At 39.0% G+C, this 18,492-nt stretch overlaps 1 protein-coding gene across 1 annotated transcript in view; it reads left to right on the top strand.

Annotated features, from left to right (window-relative positions):
- The window catches only part of LOC132881533 (tensin-3-like), a 137,263-nt gene that overhangs the window by 32,212 nt on the left and 86,559 nt on the right, over nt 1-18,492 (top strand). Inside the window, exons 2-7 of the mRNA XM_060914093.1 lie at nt 3,996-4,145; nt 6,559-6,609; nt 7,787-7,909; nt 9,489-9,553; nt 11,511-11,594; nt 17,202-17,314. Coding sequence (XP_060770076.1) covers nt 3,996-4,145; nt 6,559-6,609; nt 7,787-7,909; nt 9,489-9,553; nt 11,511-11,594; nt 17,202-17,314 — 586 coding nt within the window. The remainder of the gene's footprint in view (nt 1-3,995; nt 4,146-6,558; nt 6,610-7,786; nt 7,910-9,488; nt 9,554-11,510; nt 11,595-17,201; nt 17,315-18,492) is intronic.

Below are 18,492 nucleotides of genomic sequence, written 5' to 3'. Positions count from 1 at the left end.
CTGACAAATTTTATCCTGTTTACGGTGGGCGTTCCCACCACGAAAGAGAAACCAATCAAAACTGAAAGAGTGAAAGTGATTATTATGCCATTATCATGTGAATAGTCTTTTATGAATGTATAAGTGGGCTCTCAGTGCTCCGACTCCGGTTAGGTTAACTGGTGACTCTAAATTGACCGTAGGTGTGAGTGTGAATGGTTGTCTGTGTCTATGTATCAGCCCTGTGATGACCTGGCGACTTGTCCAGGGTGTACCCCGCCTTTCGCCTGTAGTCAGCTGGGATAGACTCCAGCTTGCCTGCGACCCTGTAGAACAGCGGCTAGAGATGATGAGATGAGTATTTAATTGTTTGAAAACTCATAATATAAATGTTAATGCTTCCTCCAGGGCACATGATACCAGCCAATAGCATCTTTTCATAACTGGTGCTTATGCAATAATAGGGGGCAGTGTAACACACTCAGAGGAATATGCTATCCACCCACTTCCATATGCATAAGCTCATCATTGGGCATGACATCACTGTAATCGACAGAGGAGAGAGGGTGTCACCCCTCCCTCCTTGACACCTGAGAGTATGGCCAATTTTTGCCCTCTTGCATTCCACCAAGATTTGAACTAATGATCAACAACTGTTTTTCTGTTGCATCACTCGGGATTCCTAGTTTTGATCAATTAACACTAGCATTTCCATAACATTTGTTTTTGTCTAACTACGGATCTTGTGTGAGCAACAATTCCATAATATTATGAAGCAAACCAAGAGAAGAACATTGAAAAAACATTCCAGGGACATTACTTTTGGACATTATTAACAATATTCTCACAACATTGCCTGTTAGTTGGTGTTTTCTGGTGTAATTTTCAATAAAAATGCCCTGACATAATTTATTCAACAGCTGAATATGTATATACTCATATCCTATTTTCTATTTCTATTTTGACTTCCCATAATGAGAACTATATAAACAGTAAAAAGTGAAGGATCAGCAGGGGAAGTCTGAGATGAACCTCAGAGGAAAAACAAATGTCTGTCAGCACGAGAACTAAATATACTTCAGATGTTCATCCTATAAACATGCTCAAGAACTGAAGGCCAGGCTTTATATCCATGAGTCCAGAAGAGCGTGAGTCATTACAGATGGAGATACGTTCGCTGTAGACCGGTTTGAGATTGATTCTGGACCTATCGTTTGTTCCGAACCCCTATCAATTCACCTCGGCCGTGTTTTTCTGTCACACTGACCGAACCCATGAAGCATGAAGTGCCTCCTGAGCTGAATGAAGCAGAACAACACACAGGATCCAGGATCTCTTCTCTCTGTTGATATTGCTGTGTTGGGATAAGCAGGAACAGATAAGCCATGCAAGGGGAAGCCTTGCTCTAGAAACACAGGAAGTGCTCAGGGTTTAGCTTGCTGCTGGATGTCACATGTGGTAATGTTACCAGGAATCAGAAGCTCTTTCATATTTAATGCATTTTGTTCATGATCCATAAACAAAAATGCATAACAAATTCATTGAAAAGTCACTTTCAAGTATCAACTTTTGAAATCTTGTCTGCTTAGACAACAATCCTCCGAAATGTACTGTATAGCTTACGAGTAGTTTACTTCTGAGTGAAACAAATTGGGAATTTAGCCAGTTAATCTAGTTTATATTAGCTAGCTAGACACTTTAAATCATATAAAACTAATGAATGGCTCACACAGTAATAACACTAATATTCAAGAACTGGTTCTAGTCTGGTGGCACGGTGGTGTAGTGGTTAGCGCTATAGCTTCACAGCAAGAAGGTCCGGGTTCGAGCCCTGTGACTGGCAAGGGCCTTTCTGTGTGGAGTTTGCATGTTCTCCCCGTGTCCGCGTGAGTTTCCTCCGGGTGCTCCGGTTTCCCCCACAGTCCAAAGACATGCAGGTTAGGTTAACTGGTGACTCTAAATTGACCGTAGGTGTGAATGTGAGTGTGAATGGTTGTCTGTGTCTATGTGTCAGCCCTGTGATGACCTGGCGACTTCTCCAGGGTGTACCCCACCTTTCACCCGTAGTCAGCTGGGATAGGCTCCAGCTTGCCTGTGACCCTGTAGAACAGGATAAAGCAGCTCGAGATAACGAGATGAGATGAGATGGTTCTAGCCTGTTAGCCAACATTTTAGCCTTTAGAGTTACTAGCATGAAAAAATTGCAGACCGGCATTCATTTTCTATGTATGAGATGGAGCTGTGAGTTCAGCTACAAAATCTGGACTGAGTGACAAATCTAAACATTTCACTGGAATGATTCCTCTGGCCAATCATATGGCAGATGTGGGTCAATGTTTTTTTTGTTCAGTTCCCCACTCAGAACTATACTTCCTAGCTGCAATTCGCTCCAGAAGAAAAGTGTATAACTGTGGTTTCATCTCATTCAATCATAAACAACCAAGACATTACGAAGGTAAACAGAAACAGTTGCTGCCTCTGGTGGGCGGATGGGTGTAGCTAGTACAGTTAGCTTGCTTTGCTAATCTGCCAATAAAGCTAATACGAAGCTGAGAATCATTCAAACAGCCAATTTTCACTCTAATCAGTACATTATTGCCTTTGCCAACTTTGTTGGAAGAGGTTATATTTTCACCTCTGTTTGTTTGCTTGCTTTTCCTAAAAAGTAGTAAATGGATTTCAGTGAAATTTGGTGGAAAGGTGAGCCATGGACCAAGGAACAATTGATTAGATTTTGATGCAAATCCAGATATGTATGCAGATCCAGGATTGTTTTGCTTGTTCCCAACGTAACTCAAAAAGTAGTAAACGGATTTGGATGAAATTTGGTGGACAGTTTTAGTATTATCCCAGGTTCAAGTGATTTGATTTTGATGTAAATCCAGATATATATGCAGATCCAGGATTGTTTTGTTTGTTCCCAACATAACTCAAAAAGTAGTGGATGGATTTGGGTGAAATTTGGTGGAAAGGTGAGCCATGGACCAAGGAACAGTTGATTAGATTTTGATGCAAATCCAGATATGTATGCAGATCCAGGATTATTTTGTTTGTTCCCAAAATAACTCAAAAAGTAGTGAACAGATTTGGATGAAATTTGGTCAGCAGTTTTAGTATTATCCTAGGTTCAAGTGACTTGATTTTGATGTTGATAGTGCGTGGCTTGGTGGAGCTATGCACTCTAATCAACTGGGTGCCCTTCTAGTTTAATTTGTATTGAATGGTTAGCTTTAGAAGTTACACAGAAGCTACGTACAGCACCAGTCAAAATTTCATTACTCATCTCATCATCTCTAGCCGCTTTATCCTGTTCTACAGGGTCGCAGGCAAGCTGGAGCCTATCCCAGCTGACTACGGGCGAAAGGCGGGGTACACCCTGGACAAGTCGCCAGGTCATCACAGGGCTGACACATAGACACAGACAACCATTCACACTCACATTCACACCTACGGTCAATTTAGAGTCACCAGTTAACCTAACCTGCATGTCTTTGGACTGTGGGGGAAACCGGAGCACCCGGAGGAAACCCACGCGGACACGGGGAGAACATGCAAACTCTGCACAGAAAGGCCCTCGCCGGCCACGGGGCTCAAACCCAGACCTTCTTGCTGTGAGGTGACCGTGCTAACCACTACACCACCGTGCCGCCCACTTTGAAGAATCTAAAATATAAAACATTTTTCGTTTACTACATAATTCCATATATGTTCCAGATGCTATTTCAAAGTTTCGATATCTTCAGTATTGTCTACAATGTAGAAATTAGTCACAATACAGAAAAGAAAAATATATGAATGAGTAGAGCAGGGGTGTACAAAGGGGTGAACATCACCTTTGTGGCGATGTTCAGTTTATTAGACTTGTATGAATTGTGCTATGTTTTACAACAAGCCCAGACATACGCATTCACACTTGTGGCCAAGAAAATATAGTTGTACTTCTGATTGTATACTTTACAGTCTTCAACATCCAGTTTAACCTTGACGTGGTGGCCATGTTGTGTTTTTCTGCACAGATGGAGGAAGGCTATGAACTTGACCTGACGTATGTGACGGAGCGCATCATCGCCGTGTCCTTCCCACAGGCCTGCTCTGAGGAGACCTATCTGCACAATCTGAAGGATGTCACGCGCATGCTCAAGTCGAAACACGCTGATAACTATTTGGTAAGACGTGCCTGGGTGTTTACACACACTAGTGGAGGAGAAATGTCTTGGTGGAAGAAGCAGCTCAGGATTATAGGCCCTGAAGGAATGAGTTCTAGCTTGTCTCGCGGACGTCATGTACAGACGTCTGTACACAGAGCTCTTTTCAAAGTCTGGCTTTAAACACACAGCAATTAATGCGCCCATTACGACTGTAAGGGTTCGAGGACATTCTTTTGAGTGATGCAGAATCATAATGAATGTCATGTTGAAGTCATTATTCCAGCAGAGAACATTAGTAGAACGTTATTCAAGGCTACCAGGAGGTTAGACTGTCAGATTACATCAATAAGGCTCCTGCAATGAGGTAAAACATCAGCTGTAATAATAGTTTACTTCAAAAGGTTGTTGTTAACTTTCCTACAACTAAACAATGTTCGAGAAATGTTTATCAATTCTATTGAAAACCAATTAAAAGTGTCGATGCAGAGTCATAGAAATGTTTATAAATGTTTTGTAAAACGATTATTAATAGTCCAACAACTACAAAACATTGCAGTAACGTTTATACAAAGTAAAAATGTTGTAACAACATTGTAAAAATGTTTATAAATGTTATATAAAACCATTTGTTCAAGTTTCTACAACTGAAAATGTTGTCCAACATCCTAGAAACGTTTATACTACACCAGACGACAAATATTGCATCAAAGTCGTCGAAATGTTTATAAATGTTGTGTAAAAACAATTGTTAATGGTCCGACAACTACGAAACATTGCAGCAATGTTTATACAAAGTAAAAATGTTCTAACAACTTTGTAAAAATGTTTATAAATATATAAAAAATTTGTTCAAGTTTCTACAACTGAAAATGTTGTAACAACAGTACAGAAACATTTACGCTACACCGGACCATAAATATTGCATCAAAGTCATAGAAATGTTTATAAATGTTTTGCAAAACAATCGTTAATGGTACGATAACTACGAAACATTGCAGTAACATTTATACAAAGTAAAACTGTTGTAAAAATGTTTATAAATGTTATGTAAAAACATTTGTTCAAGTTTCTACAACTGAAAATGTCGTAACAACAGTATAGAAACGTTTACGCTACACCAGACCATAAATATTGCTTCAAGTTGCAGCAGTAACATTTATACAAAGTAAAAAAATGTTGTAAAAATGTTTATAGATGTTATGTAAAAACATTTGTACAAGTTTCTACAACTGAAAATGTTGTAACAAGGTTATAGAAATGTTTATACTATACCAGACTATAAATATTGCATCAAAGTTGTAGAAATGTTTATAAATGTTTTGTAAAACAATTGGTAATAGTCTGAAAAACACAAAACATTGCAGTAACGTTTATACTGAAAGCATTTGTTCATGTTTAGACAAATAGATTTGCAGCAACATCGAAGAAACATTGATGAAATTTTACTTGAAAACTTTTGCAACATTCCCACAACCTCTCTGTTGCTGCAATGTTGTAGAAACGTTTCTTAATTGAAAAATGAAATGTTTATAATCGTTCTGTAAAAAAACAAAAACAAAAATGTTTGTTCACATTCTTACAAGAAAAAGTGTTACGTTGCTGTTATGTTTCATAAACGTTTCTAAATGTTACATGGAATGTTGTAGGAACATTTCTAAATATGATGCAAAGCACTTTCTTAAAAAAAATCAACAACACAAAACTATTGCTGCAAAGTAACATTTGTGAACATTCGTACAACCAAATGCAGTATGTTGCAGCAACGTTGCAGAAATGTTCATGAATGTTGTGTAAAAGCAATGAAGGAATCCTGAGAGATTAAATGCTCCTTCAATTGTAATGTTTAGAAAACACAGTAGAGTTGTTAGATGAATGTCTTAGCACATACTGAAGAATTTGAAGTAAACGCGTATTTTGATTCTCATATGTTTAGATGCTGTAATGAGATTGAACAAGGTTTTTTTTTTTTTTAGATAAAAAGCACAGGGCTTGTCCTGATGATCTGATGAATTCACTTAGCTCAGTACTGATCTCTGCTGTACTGGACAGAACGATTGCTGTTTACTCAGTACTGAAATCTCCAGGGATATCTTCTGTCTTGTAATGAGCGTATCTCATTCTTTTTGTCTCTTTTCTTTCATGTCATTGTTCGTCGACTTGTTTGTACCCATTCATGATGACAGTGAGAGGCAAAGCTCTCTTGAGACGGCCTGAAACACAAAATCAATACACGCTGTACATTGCCGAAACAGTCATACACAATATTTTAAGCTAAAAATGATTGATTATAAACCTAGTGGTGACTCGTGGTATTGAACTTTCCTGCATTGTCAGTGTGTTCAAGTAAAACCAACTCATCCAGAGCGCCAAGTTGTTGTTTTTCTTTCTTTTTTTCCTCAAAGGTTAGCTCATGTTCCTGTTTTTGTTCCAGGTGATCAATCTGTCAGAGAAGAAACATGACCTGACCAAGATGAACCCTAAGGTAATGGAAATAGATCTGTTTGGAAAAGTGCTGGAGTATGTGGGTGGAGTGTGTTGACTGCACGTTTGGTAAAGACAGTGTTAGTCATCAGAAGCTAGAACTAGCACCACCCGACGTGCGCAAGAGTATACACCGATCAGCCATAACATTATGACTACTGACAGGTGAAGAAGTGAATAACATTGATTATGTGAAGGCACCTGTGAAGGGGTGGGATATATTAGGCAGCAAGAAAGAGAACAGTCAGTTCTGGAAGTTGATGTGTTGGAAGCAGGAAAAATGGGCAATGAGTGACTTTAACAAGGGCCAAATTGGCTAGATAACTGGGTCTGAGCATCTCCAAAATGGCATGTCTTGTGGGGTGTTCCTGGTATGCAGTGGTTAGTACCTACCAAAAGTGGTCCAAGGATCTAAAGGACAATCGGTGAACCGACAACAGTGTCATGGGTGTCGAAGGCTCATTGATTGGCATGGGGCACGAAGGCTAGCCCATATGGTCCAATTCCACAGAAGAGTTACTGGCACCTTTCTGTTTTAGCCAGCATTAACTTTGTCAGCAGTTTGTGCTAGAGTAGCTCTTCAGTGGGATTTGACCATATGGGCTAGCCTTTGTGCCCCATGTGCCCCAATCAATGAGCCTTTGACACCCATGACCCTATTGCCAGTTCACCGGTTGTCCTTTGGATCCTTGGACCACTTTTGGTAGGTACTAACCACTGCATACCGGGAACACCTCACAAGATGTGCCATTTTGGAGATGCTCAGACCCAGTCATCTAGCCATCACAATTTGGCCCTTGTCAAAGTCGCTCATTGCCCATTTTTCCTGCTTCCACTTCCTGCATCAACTTCCAGAACTGATTGTTTTCTTTCTTGCTGCTGAATATATCCTACCCCTTGACAGGTGCCACTGTAATGAGATCATCAATGTTATTCACTTCACCTGTCAGTGGTCATGATGTTATGTCTGATCTGTGTTTACTAGTATATTAAAAAAAAACATCTGTTTAAATCGCAGTGCTGTTGAGTTCTGGATTCTGATTGGCTCATAGTTGTTATATAACATCAAATCTGCAAGGTTCATATGTATCCACTTGTTTGACTACATTATGCTTTATGAAGTTTGATTCTCAATCTGCGGCACATCCTGAGTCACTGATGTTTGTGATTTTGCTCAGACTTTAGACACGGGCTGGCCGGACCTTCATGCTCCTCCTCTGGATAAGATCTGCACCATTTGTAAGGCCATGGAGAACTGGCTGAACAATGACCCGCTGCATGTCGTGGTCATCCACTGCAGGGTGAGATTTTGCACACTTCACACATGGACAAGTCGCGTAGAAATGTTTGCATAAAGTAAACCGAACTAAAAATTTTGTCCAGATTTACAAAAGTTTTCAAAGTTCTGAGAGATGTGCCCAGGAGAGCTGATTTGCATTTGGTGATGCCCCCAAAACTCCATAAAAGGAGATGATTGAGCAGTTGAAAATGACTAGTAAATGGCAACAAAAAACTTTCACATCTATGTCAATAAACATATAAATTGTTAAACATAGTAACAGGACAAGGATCTGGTTAAAGGCCAAATTACAGCAAATGTGAATTTTATGTGAATGAACAGAGTTGAAAAGGAAATAATTTGACTTACAACCTCAGAAAAATTATCTATTGTCCATGTTTCAATGTTGGCACGCATACATACAAGATTGCTCACTTATCACTCACTTAGTGAGGCTCAGTAAAGTGTTACGTTTTTTTCCTGAAATTATGGGATTTTCCTGAATAACAAATTTCTTGTGTACATTCTCCAATGAACGATTTGTAAATAAATCTGGCCATATCCAGCTTGATTTTAATTTTAATGTGTTTTGAAATATATATGCTCATTTTGAATTTGATGTCAGCAACACATTTCAGAAAAGTTGGGACATTTTGGAATTGAGGAGACCAAGTGCTATAGTTTTGAAAGAGAAATGTTGTCGCATTCTTGCCTGATATACAAGTTCAGTTGCTCAACAGATCAGGGTCTCACATCTTTGTCATTTTTTGTGCTTCATAATGCGCCAAATGTCTTAAATGGGAGACAGGTCTGGACTGCAGGCAGGCCAGTTTAGCACCTGGACTTTCTTACTACAGAGCCATGCAGTTTTAATATTTGCAGAAAGTGGTTTGGAATTTTCTTGCTGAAAGAAGGAAGGCCTTCGGTGAAAAATATTTTGTCTGGATGGCAGCATATTGCTCTGAAATGTGTATATATCATTCAGCATTAATGATGCCTTCCCAGATGTACAAGCTACCCATGTCCTGTGTACTATTTTCAATGAAATACATGGTTTCCATGAGTCGCAAATCTTCACATTCTGTTTTTTATTAATGTTTTACACAGTGTCCCAACTTTCTGCCGAAATTGTCTCATAAATAGTTTTATATTTGAGAGAGAATAATCTGAAACACATTCGTTGGTCATCATATGCAAACCCCACCCCCCACCCCCATTTTTTTTCACCAGCATTAACAATTTATTTATTTATTTATTTATTTATTTATTACAATTTAACTCACTTTTATTATTTGCCTTAATTTTCCTGGCTTTTCCCCCCCGCATATTTTAAAATAATCTCAAATTTATATTTAATATTTTTATATTGCTATTATTTTCTTCTTTCTTTCATTATGGTATGATGTATTGAATTTGTATGATGTATTATTTTATTACTTTGCTTTTTACTTTTTTACTAGCTTTTATTTCTTTCTTTGCTGATTATTATTATTATTATTATTATTATTATTATTATTATTATTATTATTATTATTATTATTATTATTATTCACAGAGAAACCTTGGTGATATATGCAGTATTTTTTTCCCCTGTGCCACAGGGAGGTAAAGGCAGGATTGGAGTGATCATCTCTTCCTTCGTTCACTTCACAGACATCTCCGCCAGGTACCTCAGGCCAAAATATTTTACTGTTGCTATCGTTACAAAGTGAAAGCTGTCCTTTTGTCCAAATGCATGAGTGTTACATGACATCACCACATCATTCAGTACTGTAGATAGTTTTTAACACAGTTTATAAGAAATATTGATTCATATATACATATACAATTGAGTACAAAAGTTTGTACACCCATACACAGAAATTAGTAAATCTAACAAGATGTTTGATATGTGTACAGACTCATGGATGTTCATCTATCTATCTATCTATCTATCTATCTATCTATCTATCTATCTATCTATCTATCTATCTATCTATCTATCTATCTATCTATCTATCTATCTATCTCATGTCACATTGCTTTCATGAGGTACATTCGTATAAAGTAACCAGAGAATGCTGGGGGGGGGTGTAAACTTTTGAGCAAGCTAGCTGAGTTAGTGACCTGTTACTAGCTCATACTGGTAAGAACATCGTCATGGTTACAGTGTGTGTGCTGCGTTAGTATTTTCTTGGCCAGCGTCTCTCACCTGCTCATTTGATTTAAATCTTCATTATCATATGTATCTCTGCTGATCTGCTCCGTACACACACTCCTGCTGTGAACTGAAGTGTGAGCCAGACCTTCACCCTGTGGGAGGTTATACAGTGTGTGTGTGTGTGTGTGTGTGTGTGTGTGTGTGTGTGTGTGTTTAGAGACAGAGGCCTCTGTTGAAAAGTTCCCAATGAGTGTTGGTTTAGACGAGCCTGGACACACACACACACACACACACACACACACACACACACACACACACACACACACACACAGAGTGTTCTGTCCCCTGTATTTACCTAACCAGGACATTCCGCTTCTCCATGCATGGAATCTTTGGTTTTATGACATACTCTCTCTCTAGTGTGTGTGTTTTCCTATCTCTGTGAATTATGCCCATTTTTCGAACATTGACTTCGATTAACCTTCATCCTACCAAGTGGGGTCCATCTGGACCCCGCACCTATATGTTTGTTTGCCATTTTAAAAATATGTGACATACTGCCTCACCGTTTTATGAATTTGTCGGAATTTATGTCTTAATTAAAACACTAAAGCACCGGAAGATCAGCTTTTTGCATTGTGAAGGTATAATTAATTTGTTACTGGGGTCCAATCGGACCCCAGAGTAAAGTTTATCTGTCTTTCAATTTATAATTGAATAGCACACTGAAAGTTAACTTCTTTTATGTTCCATAATGAAACTACCAAGGCATTCCTTCTTGGGGTCCGTGTGGACCCCACTGCTGCAATAAGCACAGGCTGCAAAACAAAAGCCCGAAATTATTTTACAATTACTTTTTTGTTTTAAATTCTGTAAGAAAAGACCTAAGTTGTAATCCAGAATGTTTTACAGCTGCATGAGCTGCAAAAATCATGTATATAATGCCAATTTTTTTTGTGGCGCTATAATTTGCTACATGTATGCTAGTTATTGCAATATTATTGCAATGTTATTGCATTTATAATACATCATTGATATTCAGCCATAGTGGATTTTGTTCTTCAATAAAGTTATGTCTGTTTGCTGCATTGAATTGGTTCTTACTGCATTGATTTCAAGGTATTCCCTCCAGGGGTCCATACGGACCCCGCCTGGTAGTTTGTGTATGTAAAATTGGCTGGTAGGATGAAAGTTAAGTGTGTTCTTATGCCTTGGGCCCTTTAGTGTATTGCTGTTATTAATACAAGATGTTCTGAACAAAACTTATCTGGTGATTTTGTCTTTATAAGCCTTAATTTTAAAGAAAAGTATTGGGGTCCAAACGGACCCCACATGGTAAGATTAAGGTGTAAAATAGCATGGTAGGATGAGGGTTAACTCTTAAATATGTGAAATAACTGATACATAAGCTGTAATAAATGTTATACATGTGTTAATACACTGTGGTAATATCTAAACCCGTGGATTTTTGCTTGTGTTACAGCGCGGATCAGGCACTGGATCGCTTTGCCATGAGGAAGTTCTACGACGATAAAGTCTCTGCTCTGATGACGCCCTCACAGAAAAGGTAAAACCATTCAAGCTTTTCAACAACTGAAGCCCTGGCGGTATCATTCAATTCTTTCTTAAAAAAAAATTACAAATGGGTTTAGTGAAGCATGGTGGTGGGAGCATCATATTGGGAAGGCTCTTTCTTCTTCTCCTCCTTCTTCTTCTTCTTTCGGCTGCTCCCGTACATTCAGGGTCACCACAGCAGATCCGTTCTGTATATTTGATTTGGCATACTGTAGGTTTTTACACCGGATGCCCTTCCTGACGGACCCTTCCCCGGTCTATCCAGGCCTGGGACCGGCACTCAGTCTGCACTGGCTTGTACAACTCCAGTGGCTGGGTATTTTACCTAATCTGCATGTCTTTGAACTGTGAGGGAAAACCGGAGCACCCAGATACGGGGAGGGGAGAACATGCAAACTCCACACAGAAAGGCCCTGTCAGCCATGAGGTTCGAACCCAGAACCTTCTTGCTGTGAGGCAACAACTGGATGCTGAGAAGGCCATCAAGCAAAACACATTAACCTGGTAAAATAGGAATCAGTCAGAAAAGAAACTATGAGGCCAAGTATAAGTCTCAGCATCATGCTCCCACCACCATGCTTCACTAATCCTCTTTGTAACACTTGGTTGTTCATGAGGATGAATACTTATCCAAAGCGCTGTAGTTTGAATAAGGTTTGGTTGAATTGTGTGTTGTAATTTGTCGTAATTAATATCTGGCTACTTTTTATTTTATGGTTAGTAATTTAGCTGACCCTTATCTGGGACAGCTGTATGTTCATTTAACCTGCATGAAGTAGAATTAAGTGTTGCTCTTCTGTTACAAAAGCACTGAAACATTAGCCTGGGCCCGCCCATCCTAAGCGTGACACAACACGAGGGCCTGTTCCGAGCTTAGTCTGGCCAGGCAAGCTATCTACAGCATTTCCAAGCTCCCGAAAAATCGGGAACCAATCAACTTTGAGCATCTCCAACGGCCCTGGGTAGAGGCGTGTTCAAGGCAGTGACGTAGTAGAACTGCGACCGGAAGCCATAGATTGTTTACAGAATCTATGCCGGAAGCGCTTCATTCGCATCACGAACATGGAGCAGCGGCAAGCCTTTAACACAGCGGTAGATGCTGTATTGAAAGCATTCAACGGGAAGTTCTCATTGAAAACGGAGCAAAGAGCAGCCCTGGAGGTATTTATCTTCTTCCTGTTACTCAAGCAGTTTCCGTCGCGTCACATACGTCAGAGGAAAGAGTGATGTGATTGGTTTAAGCTTCGTCACAGCCTTTTCTGGCTTCGACCAGTAGCAAACTGAGGCATTTCAGGGAGGCGGGTCAATCACGGGCTCTGGGAAATGGTTTGGCTTAATAGCTTGGCCAGACCAAATGCTCGGAGAGCTTTGAAGTCGCGTTAGCCAGGCTACTGAAACATGTCACCAGATCTTCTGGAACCCTAACAAGGATAAACCAGTTATGATCATGACTACTGAATTGGTAGAAAGTTGGTTAACATGGTTCTTTCTCATAATACAGATTCCTCAAGCTAATCCTGTTACAGAGACTCTTTGAGTCATTCCCACAAAGATCTCTCATTTACAGCACAATGGCACACCTGGATCAAAGCAAACGACTAAACAGAATAGCAACACAAGCCAGGCTGGGCATTGAACCCGGCTCTTTTGTTTTCTTGTTTTGTGTTTGACTCGGTTTGGCGTTGCTACTGGCGAAGCACCCGGTTAAATCTGACTCACTTCTGTTCACTTAATTTCTCATTCCTGAGATCTTTCATTTTGTCCTTTAAACGTTGTAAAGCAAGGCACAGAGTGTGTAAGGGCTCTTCTCTGTTGTGATGACGATGTGAGGCACAGGAGCACGGTGCCATTATTTTGGTGGCAACAAACCAAATTGATTCTGATTATATCAGTTTTTTCTAAAGCACATAGCAATTCAACAACATGATGAAAGTGGGACATTCAGTGTGTGAGGAAATGATGCTCCACTAGTGAAGTTTTAGGCCTCGTTATCCAGACTGACTGTTTTTACTGCTGTAGTTGAGAAACTGGCTCCTTATGCAATATGATCTACACCAAGGCAAGGGTATGCCATTTTGGTAAAATATATTCATGTTTTTTTTCCTGAGGTAAAGAAAGATATTATTCATGGAAAAAAACAAAACTCAGTTTTGGTCAAGAAAAAACCATGAACATTCTCTGAAATTATAAAGTCATAAATTTGAAAAAAAAAAAAACCTCAGAAATTCCGAGATTAAAAAGTTCTAAATTCCAAGATTAAAAAAAATCACAAGTTTATGAGAAAAAAAGTAAAAAATCTGAGATTAAAAGATAAAAAAATTGTGAGAAAAAACTCAGAAATTCCAAGACTAAAAAGTCAGAACTTCCAAGATTTAAAAAGATCACAAATTTTAAAAGAAAAGAAGCAGAAATTCCGAGATTAAAAAGCACAAATTTATGAGAAACTCAGAAATTACAAGATTAAAAGGTCAGAAATTACAAAATTAAAAAAAACATCACAAATTTACAAGAAAAAAATTCCGAGATTAAAAAGCACAAGTTTATGAAAGAAAAAAGGCATAAATTCAAGGTTAAAAATTCAGAAATTCCAAGATTAAAAAGACATCACAAATTTACAGGAAAAAACTCAGAAATTCTGAGATTAAAAAGCACAAATTTATGAGAAACTCGGAATTTACAAGATTAAAAGTTCAGAAATTACAAAATTTAACAAAATCACAAATTTATGAGAAAAAAGTAAGAAATTCTGAGATTAAAAAAAGACAGAAATTCCAAGATTAAAGTCATACATTTATGAAAACAAAACTCGGATATTCTCTAAAATTATAAAGTAATAAATTTGAAACAAACAAAAAAAAACCCCTCAGAAATTTCAAGTTTAACAAGTCAGAAACTCCAAGATAAAAAAAAAAAAATCACAACTCTAGAAGAAAAAAAAAGGCAGAGATTTACAAGAAAATAAACCTTGGAAAGCTAGTGGTTTCTTTTTTTTTCTTCCTTCTTTTTTAATTTTTCAAGGTTTGATCAACATCATCACACCACTGGAGCCAGGGCTAAGCTGAGAGTTATAGGAAACTCTTTCTTCTTGATTGTGCTTGATTATATCTTTGTTCCTTGATTGTGCAATATAAAAGAATAATGCACAAAGGGATTTTCAACTACATTTCCCAGAATGCACTGCAGCCAGGAAGCTGGGAAGCATGAGAATTTTTTTTTCTTGTAAATTTGTGATTTTTTTAAATCTTGGAATTACTGACTTTTGAATCTCAGAATTTCTGAGTTTATTTCTTGGAATCTTTTTTTTTCTTGGAATCCAAGAAAAATCTTGGATTTTTTCTCGCAAATGTATGACTTTACAATTTCAGAAAGTATGACTTTTTTTTCTTTGTAAATCTATGACTTTAATCTTGGAAATTCTGGGGTTTTTTTCCCTCAGAATATTACCCCCCACCTCAGCTCCACATTTTTTTTTGTTTTGTTTGTTTGTTTTTTTACCTACAATGGCCTTAATATACAGTGGTGCTTGAAAGTTTGTGAACCCTTTAGAATTTTCTATATTTCTGCATAAATATGATCTAAAACATCATCAGATTTTCACACAAGTCCTAAAAGTAGATAAAGAGAACCCAGTTAAACAAATGAGACAAAAATATTATACTTGGTCATTTATTTATTGAGGAAAATGATCCAATATTACATATCTGTGAGTGGCAAAAGTATGTGAACCTCTAGGATTAGCAGTTAATTTGAAGGTGAAATTAGAGTCAGGTGTTTTCCATCAATGGGATGACAATCAGGTGTGAGTGGACACCCTGTTTTATTAAAAGAACAGGGATCTATCAAAGTCTGATCTTCACAACACATGTTTGTGGAAGTGTATCATGGCACGAACAAAGGAGATTTCTGAGGACCTCAGAAAAAGCGTTGTTGATGCTCATCAGGCTGGAAAAGGTTACAAAACCATCTCTAAAGAGTTTGGACTCCACCAATCCACAGTCAGACAGATTGTGTACAAATGGAGGAGATTCAAGGCCATTGTTACCCTCCCTAGGAGTGGTTGACCAACAAAGATCACTCCAAGAGCAAGGCGTGTAATAGTCGGCGAGGTCACAAAGGACCCTAGGGTAACTTCTAAGCAACTGAAGGCCTCTCTCACATTGGCTAATGTTAATATTTGTGAGTCCACCATCAGGAGAACACTGAACAACAATGGTGTGCATGGCAGGGTTGCAAGGAGAAAGCCACTGCCCTCCAAAAAGAACATTGCTGCTCATCTGCAGTTTGCTAAAGATCACGTGGACAAGCCAGAAAGCTATTGGAAAAATTTTGTGGACCGATGATAACAAAATAGAACTTTTTGGTTTAAATGAGAAGCGTTATGTTTGGAGAAAGGAAAACACTGCATTCCAGCATAAGAACCCTATCCCATCTGTGAAACATGGTGGTGGTAGTGTCATGGTTTGGGCCTGTTTTGCTGCATCTGGGCTAGGACGGTTTGCCATCATTGATGGAACAATGAATTCTGAATTATACCAGCAAATTCTAAAGGAAAATGTCAGGACATCTATCCATGACCTGAATCTCAAGAAAAGGTGGGTCATGCAGCAAGACAACAACCCTAAGCACACAAGTCGCTCTCCTAAAGAATGATTAAAGAAGAATAAAGTGAATGTTTTGGAATGGCCAAGTCAAAGTCCTGACCTTAATCCGATGGAAATGTTGTGGAAGGACCTGAAGCGAGCAGTTCATGTGAGGAAACCCACCAACATCCCAGAGTTGAAGCTGTTCTGTACGGAGGAATGGGCTAAAATTCCTTTAAGCTGGTGTGCAGGACTGATCAACAGTTACCGCAAACATTTAGTTGCAGTTATTGCTGCACAAGAGGGTCAGACCAGCTACTGAAAGCAAAGGTTCACATACTTTTGCCACTCACAGGTATGTAATATTGGATCATTTTCCTCAATAAATAAATGACCAAGTGTAATATTTTTGTCTCATTTGTTTAACTGGGTTCTCTTTATCTACTTTTAGGACTTGTGTGAAAATCTGATGATATTTTAGGTCATATTTATGCAGAAATATAGAAAATTCTAAAGGGTTCACAAACTTTCAAGCACCACTGTACCATCATAAAAATCCTGATTGCTATATACATGCATATTTTAACTAATTTCCACAATACTATGTAATTACTGAATAAAAAAAGTCACAAATTCCCCTTCGATGTGCCAAATGCTGCTCGTTCTTTGTCCTACATGTGCCTCTGTTTATCTTTTGCCCCATCTTGTAACTCCTTTGCTATCCTAATGTGTGCACCTGTTCCGTGTTCAGCCCCGAATTACAGTTCCTATTTAAACCCTGCTCTTTCTGTCCTTCATCCTAAACTCTTCTCATATGTTTCTGTATCGGTATCTCCTGAGGCTTGTTTTGCTGTTTCTGTCTTCTGTGTTTCCTAGTTTTTGTCTCTCTAATGAAATACACGCATTAGCGTCTCCTCACCCTGCACACGACAAACAAGCCAACAGAGATGAACAGATTAAATCAGCTTGATCTGGTTTTCTGTTATAAATTGTGACTGAAGTGTGTTTTTTTTTCTCAGATATGTCTGGATCCTGAACAGTCTGCTCAGCGGCTCCATGAAGATGAACGCCTCGCCTCTCTTCCTGCACTGTATAATCCTACACGGGATTCCCAACTTCGACAACTCCGGGGGTTTGTATGATTATTGATATTACATTAGGAGTCGAATTTAGTCACCAAGTCCGGATATGGCTCTTAGATATTCAAGCTTTTGTATAGTCAAGCGTTCTTATCTTTCTAAAACGGCTCGGAAAGGGCTCTATATTTTTCCTTTAATAGTGTACAAGGGATTAGTAATCTACCCTGATTTAAGACTCTATTCTGCTTAATAGATTTGAAACGTTGCCCTTTTTATTGCATCTTGAGATTTTTACTTTCCAACAACTGCGTCCAATTTTTTTTTTTTTGGAACTGGAACAACACTGTTGTAGATCATGGACCATGAATCTCTTCTCCAGTACTTCGGTCTGTTTTATATCCTGTATGTGAAGTCATATACACTCAGTGGCCACTTTAATAGGAACTTGTTCTTGATTCTAAGGCCAAGTTTACATTAGACCGTATCTGTCTCGTTTTCTTCGCGGATGCACTGTCCGTTTACATTAAACCGCCTGGAAACACCGGGAAACGGGAATCCGCCAGGGTCCACGTATTCAATCCAGATCGTGTCAGCTCCGGTGCTGTGTAAACATTGAGAATACGCGGATACGCTGTGCTGAGCTCTAGCTGGCGTCGTCATTGGACAACGTCACTGTGACATCCACCTTCCTGATTCACTGGCGTTGGTCATGTGACGCGACTGCTGAAAAACGGCGCGGACTTCCGCCTTGTATCACCTTTCATTAAAGAGTATAAAAGTATGAAAATACTGCAAATACTGATGCAAATACTGCCCATTGTGTAGTTATGATTGTCTTTAGGCTTGCCATCCTTCCACTTGCAAGTGGTAAGTGATATGCGCTGGGATCACACACACAGCGGCTCAGTCCCGAATCACAGCTTGTGCACTTCACTCGCGCGCTCTGTGAGCTGCGCAGGGCCAGAGTGCGCACCCTCCAGAGGGCACTCGCTGTTCAGGGCGGAGTGATTTGGAGCGCAGGATGCCTGCAGAGCCGAGCGTATCTGTGTCTTGGTGTTGCTGTGTGCACGCGAATCGTGTATTGGCGTTGCTGTGTGCACACTAATCGTTTTAAAAACGTTAATCTGATGATCCGCTGATACGGTCTAATGTAAACATGGGCTAAGATCCCTGTTCTCGGCTGCAGGAGTGGAACCCAGTGTGGTCTTCTGGTTTCTGTTGCATGCTGAGA

Source organism: Neoarius graeffei, chromosome 1 (genome assembly GCF_027579695.1).
Source record: "Neoarius graeffei isolate fNeoGra1 chromosome 1, fNeoGra1.pri, whole genome shotgun sequence".
NCBI classification, from domain to species: Eukaryota; Metazoa; Chordata; class Actinopteri; order Siluriformes; family Ariidae; genus Neoarius; species Neoarius graeffei.
The sequence above is the reverse complement of the archived record's forward strand: the minus strand, read 5'-3'. Positions and strand labels throughout refer to the sequence as shown.